The 16,597-nt window shown below is 37.3% G+C and overlaps 1 protein-coding gene across 1 annotated transcript in view; it reads right to left on the minus strand.

Annotated features, from left to right (window-relative positions):
• Positions 1-325: 325 nt before the first annotated feature.
• The window catches only part of LOC105459111, a 16,965-nt gene continuing 693 nt past the window's right edge, over positions 326-16,597 (minus strand). The window contains 13 exon segments of the mRNA XM_011704840.1: positions 326-2,077; positions 2,453-2,664; positions 3,233-3,597; positions 3,914-4,025; positions 4,626-4,811; positions 9,026-9,123; positions 10,222-10,338; positions 10,341-10,806; positions 11,394-11,762; positions 12,259-12,608; positions 13,873-13,968; positions 14,414-14,712; positions 15,887-15,955. Of these exon segments, the coding sequence (XP_011703142.1) occupies positions 1,921-2,077; positions 2,453-2,664; positions 3,233-3,597; positions 3,914-4,025; positions 4,626-4,811; positions 9,026-9,123; positions 10,222-10,338; positions 10,341-10,806; positions 11,394-11,762; positions 12,259-12,608; positions 13,873-13,968; positions 14,414-14,712; positions 15,887-15,939 (2,880 nt within the window). The 5' untranslated portion in view covers positions 15,940-15,955 and the 3' untranslated portion in view covers positions 326-1,920.

Genomic DNA, 16,597 nt, shown 5'->3' on the forward strand with positions numbered 1-16,597 from the left:
ATCTTGTTTTTCCCAGAACACACACATGGATTATAGATTCGCATTGCAATTGGTAACAAATGATACACACTTGTAAAATGTGTAAATAGATAACAGTAAAATTGAAATGCTTAAATAATCAATTTTTGTAAATTCACGATCTAAAGATTGATCTAAAAAGATGAAAATTATTTTCAAAACGTCACAAATATGTAACATATATTCATCATATATGTATTAGAGTATAAATGTTCATTCTATTTAAAGTAGATCTATTTCAAATTAAATGATCTATTTTAACTAATTGTAAGAGTGAGCTGAGGATCTAAGAAACGAAGCTAACTGCTGCAGCTTAAATTCATTATAATTTATTTCGGCTACATTTGAAATCCTGCATGTGAATGAGATCGTGTGACACTAGCATGCAAAAATAACACGATGCAAGAACCGAATAATCCATATCAATGAATAATTTTGGTTTCGACCTTCAAGTTTCGCCTTTGTAACACTGCATATGAGTAAACCTTGTGAACGGTATATGCTCGATTAAATATCTATTTGATTACCCTTTCATAATTGCTCTATATATGGACTAATCGTTTTTTGCATACTATTTGGATATGTAACGCGGTTTTCGGTTCTCCACGGTCGTTTCTTCGCCTTCAATGTCTCCATTGATAATTACCTTCCTTCCACTTTCCAATGCGCGCGCATTTGTGTTATTCAAGAAAGTATATGAGTTGACTTTCTTCAACTATCGTTCGCGAAAAACTAGTTTATCGTCTCATCGATATCTCGTGCAGCCAAGCTGGATGAAACGACAAATTTATATGTGAAGGATTTGTTTAAGCGGCTGACGATTTCTATTGGCGGATCTAGAGATCTACCGAAGTAAGGATGTACACATCCAAATATTTATGGAATCGTTGAATTTATAAATCTACGGATGGATTAATAAGAGAGAGAGAGAGAGAGAGAGAGAGAGAGAGAGAGAGAGAGAGAGAAATACAGAAATTTGTTGTTGAAATACTCTACACGCAATTAAATCAAAATGATTTTACGAAATATTTAACATCACATAAACGTACGCGTGAACGACTTATATTGGACAATCAGAACGAAGCGCTTTCTTTAAACACCACGTGAAATCTCTATACGACAATAATCTGATATAAATCTTCGTTATATGTACAACAGAGAGAAAGGACCCGTTCTCACTAATGTTATATATACTATTATTTAAAGGCGAATAATCGATACATTCGTAAACACATGTATGCATATGTCACGGGACATAATTTGACATGAGCTTAGGGACCGAGCGAATACAGAGGAGGGAGAGAGAGATGGAAAATTTCAAATGGTGGGGTACAAACGAAGGATCGTTGCTCTGTTCGCTTAAGTATGTGGAACGCACATACGTAAATTTTTACTTCCACGTGATTAACGACGATTAACGAAGCTGTAAAAATTGGAAATTCAAGGGAAAGTTGCTCAAGTATTTGCTGTTCTCCCTTTATCAGAGTGGTGAAAATGATTCCACCATTATCGTTACGAAAGCTATCGTTACGTTTTTCAAAGTTTTCGAGCACGTACACCACGATGCCTCTAATGCAATTATCTTTTTACAGTTTGACAATATTTTCTTACGAGGAAAATTCCCATACCATCTTTCTGGAAAAGGAGATTTTTCATCCTCTTACTCAAAGAAGCTTTCTTCATTTTTTTTTTTTCCTAATAATAATTCCGTTCTCATCTGTCAAAGAAAGTTTCTTCATCTCCTCTCTTTTCCACCTTCTCTTCCAAAACAAGTTCTTTCTCCTTTCTCGTAGATTTTTCCACTTTTTCTTTCTTCGCTTTTTCACGTCTCTAAAGTCCATGGTGCCCCTTTCCGCTCGGAGTTTAATTTCCGACGAGACTGCGCAGTCTCGCAACGAAGGATTATTTTCTTACAAGGGCAACCAGGCCGCGATTCAAATGCGTCAATTTCGGTTTCATCGACAGCTTCATCGGGGCTGGAGAGGATTGCTGATAGTTCCGATTTGCTGCCTGCTGCACGTTTTGATGTTTTTTCTTCAACGATTCCTGTTTGGCACCTCTATATAACGAAATAAAAATTCAAAGATATCGAATCGTAATGCCGATAATAAAAATTGTTAATGTTCTTTCTTTTTCAATTACTGTATTTACTGTATTTTTCATATTAATGTCAATAATTTTGCAATCAGAATTTCGCTGTCAGAATCACGCAATTACGAATTAAAAAAAAAAAATGCTTTTTACAAAGACAGAAGTTGTCATGAATTTTTTGCATATATCTTTGTTAAATCTATAAATAAATTTCGAGAAAAATCGACAAAATCAATTAATTAAAGAGGAAAAAATGAAGAAATTTTAATAATAAGTCAAGTTTTGTTTTTTACGAAAGAATGTAATAAAAAGTCTTTGAATTAAAGTAAATTTCAAGACTCACAAATATCGAGTAAGATCTTCTACATCAACGAGCATTGAATCTTGCTCCATATGCAAATCGTCTCTTCTCAAAAGTCCTTCGACGAGCGCTTCGTTTAATGCGGCGATCCTCGCATGCAAGTCATTCGCTACTACTTGCAGTTGCGCGACATTTAATTCTGTGAGAAGTACACGGGACAACCTGCGCCTATCCTCCCCGAGCTGTACACCGACCTGAAAAGAAAATGCAAGATTCAAATTAAAGGATCGTTAAACAAGAAGGGTAAATATAAATAAATCGCGGGAAGGATTCTACAGAGTGTTGAGATTCCATCACACAGATTCTATAGACTCTATTATAGCACTATAAATTCAACTAGTATGAAAAATAAAATACTAGAATTTCATAAATTATATGCGCGCGATATACACAAATAAATTTTCTAAATTTCTTTATTTACTAGTCCAAAGCTGAGCCATAGCTGTATTGATATATCCAATCAATAAATTAAAAAATTATACAATCTCAATTCACTATAAATTTCATTTAGATATATTTGTTTGAATTTCATATAATATAAATTTATTCATCGAGACTCCGCACCGGAGTGTTATTATTCTTCTTTTAATCGTGATCGTGATTAATTTATAGAAATAGTAAATATTTTACAACGCATTCTCTAGCTCTATTTCCTCATGGCTTTCTTTATGCAGAATGTTTCTACTATAAAATATAAATGGAGTTTATGTCACCTAAAAAGTATTATTAATTAATTAATTGACAAATTACAGTTGTACTAACTTTTTCCAGGCTACATCGCACCATCTCGGTGATGGGGCTCTGCTTCAACCTCTGTCTTTCTACTTCCATCTGCATGTGCGCCATTTCCTTGGCCTGTGCTAGGGCCATTCGCGCTTCGGTTTGCAGCCTGGCTTGCCGCGCGAAAAAGTCGGCCTCATCGACCGGCGGTGTGGAGTTGGCGTACGTATCGAGTCTTAGAGATGGAAGACTCAACATCTGTGGTCTTGCTGGTGCCTGTTGCTTTCCGCCGAGTTGTTTCGAGCCAAGGGACGTAGGCGTAGAGCCGGGAGATATGTCATTCTCTGAACCCGGGGACTCAGTGTCCGATGATGTTTCGTTCATGAAGCAGATCTGAAGGTTCATTCCTGCATATACCCAAGGCAAATGCATTCCCGTAATTTATCACTTGGCTTTTTGGTTATAAAAGTTATGTAAGAGAACTGAGCTAGCAATTATTTATCATTTTTATTTGTGAGTACTTAATATTACTAACATATTGAGTACACACAAAGTATCTTTCTCATATATGAGTGAATGAAAGCGAATATAAATAAAAATAAAATTTCTATATGTATATGTTCTGTATATCTATTAATAATTTGATGGATTGCCATTTTAAAGATTAACCATAGGTCTGACAGACAGGAAAAAAATGAAAATTTAGATTTATACGACTCTGACCGCTCTGAAGACGCGACTGAAGACTCGGTTTTCGACCACGTTCGGCGCGCAAATCTTCGGCATCAGGCCCCATAGCGAGTCTCCTTCTGATTTCCTCGCGATCGTTTCGTCGCTGCGGGCACAATATGCAGATCACAATATCAGTCACAATTTTTACATAGATGTTAGTCATGAATAAATTGCGATCATTATCAAACACTTATAATAAGATTGTTAAATGATAAGTACACTATAGTACAATTCGATCGAGAATCCACAAACACAAGTATGTTAAACTGTTTGCACATATAAATCTGTTTTTAAAACTTTTACTTTTAAAACTGTTTTTAAAACTTTTAGTGTTAATAGATGACTCGACGGCTCTCCAGTTAGACTTACTAATAACTTACTATAATGAACATATTTAAAAACTCAAAAAACCTGGATGAGCTCTATGCTAAATCGAAAAAATTTTTGAATACCGGACCAGCTGTTACATTAAAAAATAGAAAAAGCTAAAATTCTAAAAATCCAGTTAGACGTCCAATTCAATCTGCTTTGTTGTTAACCATTTTACAATTTGCAGTATATTTAGAAGTAAACAATATCACAAAATAGTTGGGAAAGTAATATTATAAATTTATAATAGCTTTCAATGTCGAATACAATGTGCTTTTGCTACAACTTTACTTTTAGTATGTTTCTCTTGCAAGTTTGTCCAATTAATTCACACCTGCAGATCATCAAGTTCGCCTCGTACAATTCTGTCGAATCGTGTAATCAAATCTTCCCTTTCGTACTCAGATCTTTCCAAATCTTCCTTTGTTTTTTTCACTTCATCCGCGGCTTCCATGATCAGTTCAGAAGGTTTATCCGTTTTCGTGGTAGTTTCTTCTTCTTTATCATCGTCTTGATGCCACTTTTACAAATTAACGCTTTTTACTTTTATGAAACACATTACAAACGGCGCGTATATACGCGGCGACATTACTTAATTCTCTTAGAAAGGGTGACACAGACTTTCGTAAATTCGAGGACATCGAATCGGACACACGTTACAATGATCGAAAATAGTAGCTATATATATATATATATATATATATATATATCTTCACTTAACATCTCCTAAAAATCATAAAATGCTACAAGAATAACAAGAATTCGATGATATTAGCTTGCAGAATTATCTCAGGAATCTCAGAATTGAATTGCAGACTGTCTGATAGATAAAGTTCCGTAGTATAAGGTATAATTGCAATCGTAGCAGGAAAGTTTGCTTTTACGCTAAAATCTGTTTGTTCATTAGTACCGCGACTTCCGTGACCCACTTTCACGCCTGCGTCGATCCGGAACCGTACCGAATCGCGCGCCCGGTTCGTCGACCTTCCTGTTAGATTAGAATGACAACACGAGTATGAATCTGGAATTATTAAGTCTGGCACATCCGAGAGCACCGGTCATCCCTGACTGATCTAGATTATTAATAATGCGGCCGTTCCTTGCACGTGCATTGGTTACACGTGAACGAAACACGGACACGATACATTTGAAAAATGTAATGACCTCTTATACATTTTGCAATTGAATTCTGATGTGTTCCATTGTACTTAAATAACTGATGTGACGCGTAGATTTCTGAGCAGTACCTAGTATACTTTGACTCAACATATACATACATCTGACATTAAAATGCTTAAAAACCATATGCTGATTAATACTTTCATTTTTTTAATTTTGAAATTAAGTATTCTGCGATAATTGTTTGCTGCTGTGCAACAACAAATGTAAAAAAGAACACAATTAAAATTGATGAAATTAGTAAATTACATAATAATAAATTATTTCTTTTGTTTTTAATTTTTGTTAGATTAAACAATTTTTTACTATCCTCGACTACTTCATAGTATTTTTCTTCAAAATTATCAGCAGAATAATTTTTTCTACTTTTAAAATATTTCACTTCAATACTATTATGCTTTATTCAATAAAATGTGAACTCTCTTTGGTTTAGCACTGTTGTTCGTGTTAGATATTCAAATAAAAAAATTTGTGTGTGTGTGTGTGCGCGCACATACATATATAGCGGTTGTATTGACATTATATTAATAGCGATCAAAAATTAATAAAAAGTAAATCAGATGTAACTATCTTTTTTAATATAGTGTGTTTAAAGAACATTGTAGAAAAGATTCGCATGCGAAATGTGGAAAAGAGGCTCAGCGAACAATCAATGCTGATCTATCACTAAGAAATGGAAAGACTAAAATATCTCACAGACATCATACATTCTACCCGAATTAGAGTGGATTTAATTGATCCGATTTCAACGCGTCAGTTCATTCCAACGTTTCGTTTCCCAACTCTTCGTATCTAACAATAAGTTACATCGGATGTATACTGTCGCCCTTCGTTCTTCGCTTACACAATCCAAGTCGTCGTCGTAAGTAAATGTGTAAAGATCCGCGACGAATCTCGAATCCTTTTTATAATGCTTGCGTGACTTGTTGCTGCTGCCCATGGTTGCGCACTCTCGTGTTGTGCACCTCCCTATCCCGGCGAACCGAGCTTCTTTTCTTAGAAAATTTATTCGCACTTCTGTCAGAAAGTCGTATTGTGTTTCTCCAAGTTCCTTATACCGCTTTTCCCCTTCCGTTGGCTTCGCGAACTCGCTTTCTCTCTTCCAACATTGTTGCGGGCAGAACTGTGAGAGCTAGAAAGAGAATCGCTGATCGAACTCGGTCGACCAAGACTGTCGAGATGCAATTAACCCCGAGGAGTCACGAAAGACTCGTACACGCGTACAAACTGAAGACGGCACGAGATTGCAAGGCGAATCGAGCAAGATCCGACTGATTCGAGATCTGAGATCTTTCGTTAAGGTTGCTGGCCGCGAAGGAGGCGTTCAATGGCGATGGTGGTGGTGGTGGTGGTGGTGGTGGTGGTGGTGGTGGTGGTGGTGGCGGTGGTGGTGGTGGTGGTGGTGGCGGTGGTGGTGGTGGTGGTGGTGGTGGTGGTGGTGGTGGTGGTGGTGGCGGCGGCGGCGGCGGCGGTAACAGCGATCGTGGAGGTGGCCCTGTCTACTGGAGCCTAGCTAGTCTAGGAAGTCTTCTCACGGGGCTTCTCGGTGAAAGTGCTTGACGAGCTGGTACGTTGACTTGCGTATCAACGCACGGTTCACAAATCGTTTCGGAAAATGAATGAAGAGAATTGCATCTGATGCTGCCTTCAATGGAAACATACATTTCTTTAGCTTTCGCGGAATGAATAGCTTGATGGTGATCAGACACATTCTTGCAGTCCCGTGCGTTCGGTGAATTCCAATGAATTCTTGGGAGTAAAATTTTTAAACGCAAGGAAGTTAATATATAACATGTCATCGTATCGATTTTACATTATATTGCATTTTTTGCTACACGTACAATATATGTCTTTCATAGCGTATTGCTTACCATTAGTGTACTTGGTAATTGAATAACTTAACAAACTGAATTGTGTGACATAATGCAGTGTAAAAATATGCAAAGCGTAAAGTCAACAGGTAAAATTTATTTTTTTATTAAGTTCAGCTGAGGGTAAAAATATTACAAACAAAAAATTTTGAACAAGAATCTCATTTAAACATTGACATTTTAAAGTATAGATTAACAAATTAATGTAATGTCTGAAAAAATAGTACGTGCAAATAAATTTCTAAATAATTTACATTAAAAAGGTCTTCCGAATCGACTTAGATTATTGTTTCCATATTCTCGTCAATTTCCCTTTCCCTTAGAAACAACGTACATGATTATACAACTATGGTGTACTTTGCCATACATATAGTAATTAGGTAGAAAGTTGTTGAAATTTTCTCAATTTATTGTCACGTAATTATATTGTCAGCTCAAAAAAGAATGATCTGCTGCACGTAAAAGTGGCCGAAACTATTTAACTTATTGTGCTTTGCAAGCTGCAGCATTAGTTGCGTTATTGCAACAAAAGATCGTTAAATCATCTTCGAGGTCATGCGTAAAGCATTCCGGTTGACCAATCATGTGTGACTTCTACCTTGTGTACAATTCAACATTCGGAGCACGATACTGTATGACTCTCTCGGTCTTTTGGTTAAGTAGTAAGAGACGTAAGAGCCAAAATCTCTCGTTTGTCAAAAACGACGGAGCGCACAGAAAAAAATATACACATACATTTTTCGCGTTAATGATTTGAGAAAAATTAATATATCTCTGAACACAAATGAGTTATATAGATTTATATATATATACATATATACACACACATACAAACTTAATTCATCGTTCCATGTGTAATTCCATCGTTTAAAGTGATCGAGTGTCAAGGTTTTTCAATCGATATAAATGATCACGCTTGTCAATGCTATTAATAATCAGACTCTTCTTTCTTTTTTAACAATCCTTCTTGATGGGTAATTATTTCGATAATGTCGTTACTTAAATTCTGGTAGATCAAACTAACAAAAAGGAAAATTTCACTTTCAAAAAAATCTTTAGAAAATCTGAAGCTCCAGTCATTCCTTTGGAAATCTTGTTACGTGTCTGCTCTAAAAGTTATCGGTACCAAATAAAATTTATATATGCGTCCGCCTACTTGTAGATGCCCACACAAAGTGCGCAATCCGACGCAAACGCAAAATCTTAGACAAAACTGACTCTACTGGGTGTTTGTCAAACGTATTCAAGAGTCCGCGATCGAACCAGATGGAATATTATTGAAATACATTTGTAAGTAAGATAAGTGTGTGAATGAACTGAAGACTTTCATTGACCTGAGAGCATGAGTTAATTTAAGAACTTATCTCTATATAAGAAAGAAAATATTGGAAATCGATCGAATTGTCTTACGTATCGAAGAATTAATTAGTAACATAGATATATACAAAATCGCTCTTTTTACGATGTTCTTTAATAGTGTACAAGATATACTTGTAATATTTAAATTTAAAAAACGACTTGAACTCTATAAACACTTTGAAGAAAGAAGCCGTGGACTGTTTGGGGTTTGAATTGAATTCGATAAAAAATTTCTATAGGTACAAGTTCGTAATCCTGCTACAATTTACGTGTTACATAAAAAATAATAATTCTAATTTGTATGAAAAAAATGTTGATTACTTACTCGACGTTCCTCTTCACGCGCAGCTCTAAGGTGCGACTCGATCGCATCCAAATCGATCTTTGGCATCGCTGTCTCAATGTTGTAAACGTCGAAGCCACCTTTAACAGCGAACGTCAAACGTGAGAACCTTTAATCTATGGCGACAAGACGGAGGAGTACGTCCAAAACAGTCGAACGGAAACTAATGAATTCCGAACTATCGCGTGCATTTAACTAATCTCGAGTGGCCGGTCAAAAATTAAAGTTTACCTCCTTAAATATCCTTTTCAAGGATCATAAATATACGTACACATATATCCCGTTATACGTGTCTCAAAGTCATCGCCATAAAAATTTTATCATTTGATATATCAATTTTTTAAATTAAAAATTAAATATTCTATATTACACTTTAAAAGATTTAAATATAAAAAATTGACAAAGAAATGTTATTGCACTATTTTATTAATTATATAATTAATTTTAATATAAGCTTACTTCGAAAAATTTAACCGTAATTTTAAGTATCGTAATATTTAATATTATATTAAAAATTATAAACTTGAAGGGTTTAAAAAGAATAGTTTTTTTTTATGTAATTTTTTTAAGGCATGTGCGTAATTGTTGTATGTGTAATAATTATTGAGAATAAGCGCAATCATCGCTGCATAATGCAGAAAAAGCAACATTATTTTTTTCAATTACTGCGTGAAAAGCAAATCAGTTTAATTACCTCCAATAGAACGCGATTATAGTAAAATGCATTGCGCGTATTCATTAAAATGAGTTATTTTGCTTTTAAAAATATATGTAAAACTATACGGAAAGTTGCAATTTGTAAAAGAATATTGTAACAGTATATCTACGTTCTTGAAGAAATCTGTTCTATAAAATTATTAATTATAATCTATAATAGTAAGAAGTTATTAAATAAACAAATTTACATTACAAGATATTAGATCTCAAAAGAGATAATATTTAAAAACTGAATTACAGAAGAATATGAATTGATTAGAAATAATTATATTAATAATATTATAGATATATAATAACGAAATAATAATAGAGAGAGAAATAAAAAATCAGAAATGAAAAGAAAATGACAGAAACAAAGTGTGTATGGATGAATAGGATAAAAGTAGAATAAAAAATAAAACAGAAAATATAATAAAAATAGCATAAATAGAATAAAATGACACGCGTGTTGAGATATTTACCAGATCCGTTATCGATGTCAACCCTGCGCTTATCGGTACGCCTCTGAGAGTTAGAGTTTCGCGATTGTTGTTGCAGTTGTTGTTGCTGCTGCTGCTGACGGCGCTTGGCCTGGTTTTGGCCATCTTCTCCTTCTTCCGGGAATCGGCGCTGGACGCCTCCGGAAGTTGGCGATCCAGTAACTTGTTGGTGTCCACATGATCCTTGATGATCGAAGTGGACCGCGGTTGGCGCATACTCTCGATCGACTCCATCGCGACCACGTCTGGTACTGGCTGGGCGTATTTCTCGAGATCGACGCCAATATCGCGACCGATGCTCGATAGCAGATCGATTTCCTCCAGCTTCGTGTAGGTCGGTCGCTCCTCGGCAAAGCCCTCGGAGTAGTCGCTGTTACTCTCCGACTCGTCGTCGTCAGCCGAACCGCCCGTCGACGTCGACGTCGACGTCGACGTCGTCGTCGTTGTCGTCGTCGTCGTCGTCGTCGTCCTCACCGGCTGACGGTTGCCTATTTTGGTGCGGTCTGGGTGAGGCAACTCCTTTGCCTCGCGTATTAGGTCGATATGCTCCACCGCGATATCCTCCGTCTGTGCGCGCCCACACACACACACACAGAAATCATTTTCATGTTTAATCAACGAGAACGTCGAGCGAGTCAGACAGGCGCCCAATAACAAAAAGTAGAATTAGTCGAGCTAGTAATTATCAAATCAATTGCATAATAACATTAAAGAAGCCTCAGATGGAAAAGCTCAGACAGAAATTGTGCATACTGATGTGATAATTAAATATTAATTAAATAATGGTTGTATATAATATAGTTGGCAAGCTTTAGGGATTAATGGAATTCAAGGCGGATTCAGCTTAGAATAAATACACGATTGTTAAATGTTACTATTAAATACGAAATTATAAACAGTGAAAAAATACATTGGCTTAAATACATTGAATAAAATAAAAATGAAAATGAAATAAATGTCTACTTTAATCATTTAAAGTCATATACTTGAGTGTCATATACGAGCGAAAGCAAGAAAAACTTTATCTTCGCCTTAGTAGGTACTTGAATGATGATGTTTATTTCGTAATTGTTATATTATAAAATCCATTGCGTCGAGATCTCTTAACTTAATCGCGTATTAAATCGTTATCGCAAAGAATCTCCTTAGCTTACCTCGCCGATCTCGCTAGTCTTTCCGGAGTCCAGGATCTCCTCGATCTCTGGAAACTGCAGGCTTTCATTCACGCTGGTGGTCAACTCCACCAGCTCGACCTCGACGGATACCTCTCTCTCACGTTTATCCTCGAAGATTACCTGTGACAATTCAGGGCCGCGCTTGTCCACCTGATCGGCCAGACTCTCCTTCCGCTCCTCCAGCAGCGTCAGATGAGTCTCCGCCGCCTCGACGATGCTGTTCACAATAACTTCCTCCGGCTCCGGCGAAAGCACCTTTTCCTCGGATCTAGAGACCTCCACGCTCTTCACGTAGTTGATACACTTTTCCGAAGGCGGCACCACCGCCTCGTACAGAGAGGTCACAGTCTGGAACACGAAAGAGAGATGATAGCGGCATGATGATGTCACACGAGAATATACGTTCGGAGGAGGATGCTCGATTATTTTTATGTGTTGATAACTCGCTCGCGTTTACTGTCGCTCAATTTTGCTAAATATATACATATGTTTATTAAGAATATTACATATAAGTATATTTATTATTTATTTAAGAAAAAAAACATTTTATCTGGCATTCAATGTCTTGGAAATTTTCTCTCTTGAAAGAAAGGAAAATCGTATAAAAATTGTGAAAATCTTAATATAAAATTATAAACTTTTCACATCAATTAAGATAATGTAGGTACATCATGATTATACATATGTTACATGTTGTCAAATATTGCATAATGTTTGCTCGTATCTATGTATTGCAGACCTTTAAATTTTTTATACTTTCGATCATTTTCATCTCGCGAAACTGATCTTCTAGTTGCGACGCTAAAAGTAAGGTCAATTCGTTCAAACGGCGGATATATATTACCTGTATATTAAACTTGGGCTTCTCGTAGAAAATCTTGCGGTCGTTGCGCTGGCCGCAGAGATGATTGATACTATCGTCGATGTTGTTGTTGTACTCGATGTCGTTCTCCAACGGCAGTGGGACTACTACTTCGTCGTGATGATGGAGCGGCGGATAATCGGAACAGCTATCGTGCTCGTCCTCGGTTAGGTCGGTATCCGATAGCAGAGAAGGTGCCAGATGTTGGAAGCCGGGATAATTGGGATTGACGATGCCGCGGCAGCCTGCCGGCAGGTTCCCTTCTTCGGACCAATCAGACCATTCAGACGGCGTCAACTCGTGCGACGAGTTCTCGTGCGGAGAGTTACGCCCTGAAACATTTTGCGGTTACGCTCGTCTCAGCATTAGTCGAATAATTAAACGTCGTAATCCGTGACTCATCGTCATCATCATCGTCGCTAGTCGTGCGCTCGTAGGGAATATCCATCATTTTTTCGTAGTCCACCCGCAATACTTGGCTTATACACATCACATACTCGTTTTATACAAATTGATATAAAAATGAATTTTCCATGTTCGCTCTTGAACAATTTTCCGTCTGGAAGAATTTTTGGCGTTGTTGCTAGATTTGTTGATCGTCATTGAATTAGATCAGTGATATCAGTATAATTGATCATTGCTTCCAGATCTTTGATTTCATACATGCTTATTCATGGGGAAAAAAAGACGGCTGCGTAAACTCTTTCTATAAACTGTCCTTTGCACGAATCTTTGATTTTGTGGAACAGATTAATACCAGACTATTACCTGCAGATTATTACCAGCTACGTAATTTAAGTTTCAAATTGTTGAAGCATATTACGCGTGCAATATTAATTCCAAAAATTACTGACTCCTTTTTAGAAATTTTATATTTCATAAATACTGCGATTTTAACATACTGCTTCTGCGATGCGACAATGAGATAATTTTTGAATTGTGGTTGTACCTTGTAGACAGTTGTAGACTTAAAATCCTTGATCAGTAATGTCGTAATCATTATATGTTGTAAGCTAATTATCGCAAAAGTGTAGCGCACTTTGTATGTAATATGCGGATAAATTTGGTTAAAAACTAAAAATCCCGGAGCCTGTACTTTACGGATAATGGTTAATGTCAAGGATATGATGCGCGTTATTAATGGCAGCCAATGGAAAATATCGAAGTTCGCGCTTCTGCAACGAAACCTTCACAACCGCCATTGTTTTCCAATAAAATCTTTTCCAATAAATCAGCATAGCGTAGCACTTGAAAGAAGCGTGACTAAAAAGTAGGCCAATCAATTAATTAGCTGCTCGATAAAAGTGGAGATCTGCGAAATTATATTAAATAGATCTAATGATTCAGATGTCTTCATTTATTGCTCATCAGACATTCTTTAAAAGATCAGAGTTGTAGGTACGTAATTAACACAAAAATATACATATATCGTTATTTTACCATTTCATCTCTCTAAAATTACTTCGTTTATCAATTTGTTTTTTGTTACGCGGAATTTTTTCATGGATTGCATTGCGATTTAATCGCATTGAGAAGCTCTTACATGCACGATTCAATTGTATGTACATGGGATGATTCAAGGTGGACGGAGCTCACCTTCGTAACCAGCGAGGCTGTCAGTGGAGCTGCTACTTCGTATCCTCAGCTCGGTTAGATTGTTGTTTACGTTGGCGGATTGCTCTTCGATCGGGCCTAACAATACAGGTCTCTTACTTATGCTAAATCATTTTTTTTTGTTTATCCTCCTAAATCCTCTTTACACACACAAACACACACACACACACACACACACACTCTCTCTCTCTCTCGATTTCCTTTCTCTAAATTTATTTATTTTACTCTGATACGATTAAATTGCATATGAATCAGTTGAAAACATACATGTATGCCAATCAAATTGTAAAAATATAAATAACTAAAATAGAGAATAGAGATAGCATGAAAGTTGAAGTAAAAGAGAATTAATAACGATAAATATCTCATTGATTAAAAGCATAATGATTGTTTGGTTCAATAATTTAATTATTAAATCTCGTGAACCGTTGCGTATTTTCTAAAACGCAAAAGGAGCGTTCAAAGAGGGTCTATTTAAATCGATAATTTTTAATGCGACACACAGAAAGAGAGACACACTCACCTTCGTCATCGGCGAGGCTCTCGACAGACCTGTTCCTCTGTATCCTTGGCTCAGTGAGATTATTATTGACGTTGACGAGCTGCTGCGTTGACAAGTTGCTTTGCTGCACGTTGTCGCGCGCGATCGCCAGGGAGGACCACGTGGTGGTATCCTCGGCCAACCGAAAGTCCGCCGACTTGTCGTTCGAGTAGTCCAGCTCGGGACTGGCAATCGGCTCCTCGGTTGCGTTCTCGTTGCGTTCGCCGATCTCGCCGGTCCCGACGGCGACGCTCCGGCTCGGGCTATGCCTGCGGAGCTGGCTGCGAGCGAGACCGAGAAATGAGTCCAGGTGGATCGATACTAGCGTTGCCGTTAGGTATACCCACTCGGGTCCGCGCCGATATCGAGGCGGCCGCGGCATAGGCGGCAGCACGCCTACGACCGCCACGGAGAGACGGATCAGACGTTTATATTTAGCGTAACTTATAACTAGGAAATAATCAGGCGACTTGGTCAGGCAAAGATTATAGCGATTGACATTTACAGCCTGGTGACTTTGCGCGCAACTCTCTGCATGCATGGCACAACGTTATGGTGACGTATATACATAATAGCATATACGTATAGCTGCTTTATTTCTCCAAATATATGGAGAATGTGAACAAGGAAATATCGTTTCTTTGAGGAAACGCAAGTTGATTCGGGACATTACTAATCAATATAATAAAGAATTAAAGTTGATAATTCATTTCATCATTTTTCCATTATAGATATAGCTACTACTACAGCTGAAATGTTTCAGCAATTTCAGTGTGCAACTTTCAATTTCTAAATAATTTACTTTAAATTAAAGATTCGATTTAAATTATTTAGTAAAAGCAATTATGTCATATTTCTTGTAATGTTTTGCTATTAAGGATGAAAACCCAATTTTAGCAATTTTTTTTCAAAGAAATATACTAAATTGTCACATTTAATTTCTAAACTCTTAAATTTAAAAAATTAAATAAACATTTAGTAAATTATATAAGATAATTATAATTTTTTTGCAATTTACAATTGGAAAAAGAGAACATTTTTTTCAGGGTGAAAGAAGATTATATCTTCAATCCGATTATACATACAATATAAAAAAATGTGTGTAAAAGAGGAGTATAGCTAATTTTTGAATAACTAAAATACTTATAATAGAAGGAGACATTCAATGGTCAAAATTATTGCAGTGTTATAAAGAATGTAAGCTAGTTAACAACATAAAATAACATTAACTAATAAAAATGACCCTAACTTGAGATCAGCACTTGAGAAAATCGTGTACTTAATATGGAGAACGAAGTATAGCAGTTAGCTTTCCGCGAACTGCGACATTAACATTTCCGCGTCCGTTTCTAGCCTCGATTAGGATGATCATTATCTCCGCACGTGATTGTCCCGACCCGGCCGGCCGTCAATTAACCCTTTTGCGAGCACTCGTCTCATCATCGGGATACTTACTTGTTGTTCAATCCACTGGGCACCGAGATCGAGACGGACTCCCTGAGTCGCATATCGATTGATTCTTGTCTGAAAAATAACGCATACAGCTAGCTTAATTCCTCCATCCTCCAAGACAGATCTGATAAAGAGACAGAGAGAGAAAAGGACGAATCTTCGCGCGCGCACTTCAGTGCCGATCACTGGTCACCCTCCTCTCGAAAGACAGAGAAAGGGGAGAGAGAGGGGGAAGGAGAGAGGAGAGAGGAGAGAGAGAGAGAGAGAGAGGGTGCTCAGAAACGAAGATCCTTCGCGAGAAATCCGAGAAGTTGCAATCGAGCCAAGTTGGTATGGTCACGAGAACAAGCAGCGGAATCACGAATCGATTGATATGAGACACGCTCAAACTCTCTCTAGATCCCCGATCACCGGCATTCAGTAAGGCTACCGAGGGAAGAAGAGAATGGGACTCACCGTCCGCCATGTTGAAACCGTGCGCAAGGGTGCTCGCGTCCAGCCCCGCGGTTTATCGACTCGCGACCGACACCCTCGTTTCACCACCTCCCCATTTCCCTCTCTCCTTCCCGCCCTCTCTCGCCCCCCTGTTTTGTTCACCAACCCTCGCTTTCGCCTCAGGGATGGTTTCGCACATTCAAGCACCCTAAAACTTCGCGTCCTCTCATCACTTGGTTTTTATTATATCTGATTTTATGAAAGTGACTCCGAGCAAAC

The sequence above is a fragment of the Wasmannia auropunctata genome, unplaced genomic scaffold (assembly GCF_000956235.1).
Source record: "Wasmannia auropunctata unplaced genomic scaffold, wasmannia.A_1.0 LD334208.1, whole genome shotgun sequence".
In the NCBI taxonomy this organism is placed as follows: Eukaryota; Metazoa; Arthropoda; class Insecta; order Hymenoptera; family Formicidae; genus Wasmannia; species Wasmannia auropunctata.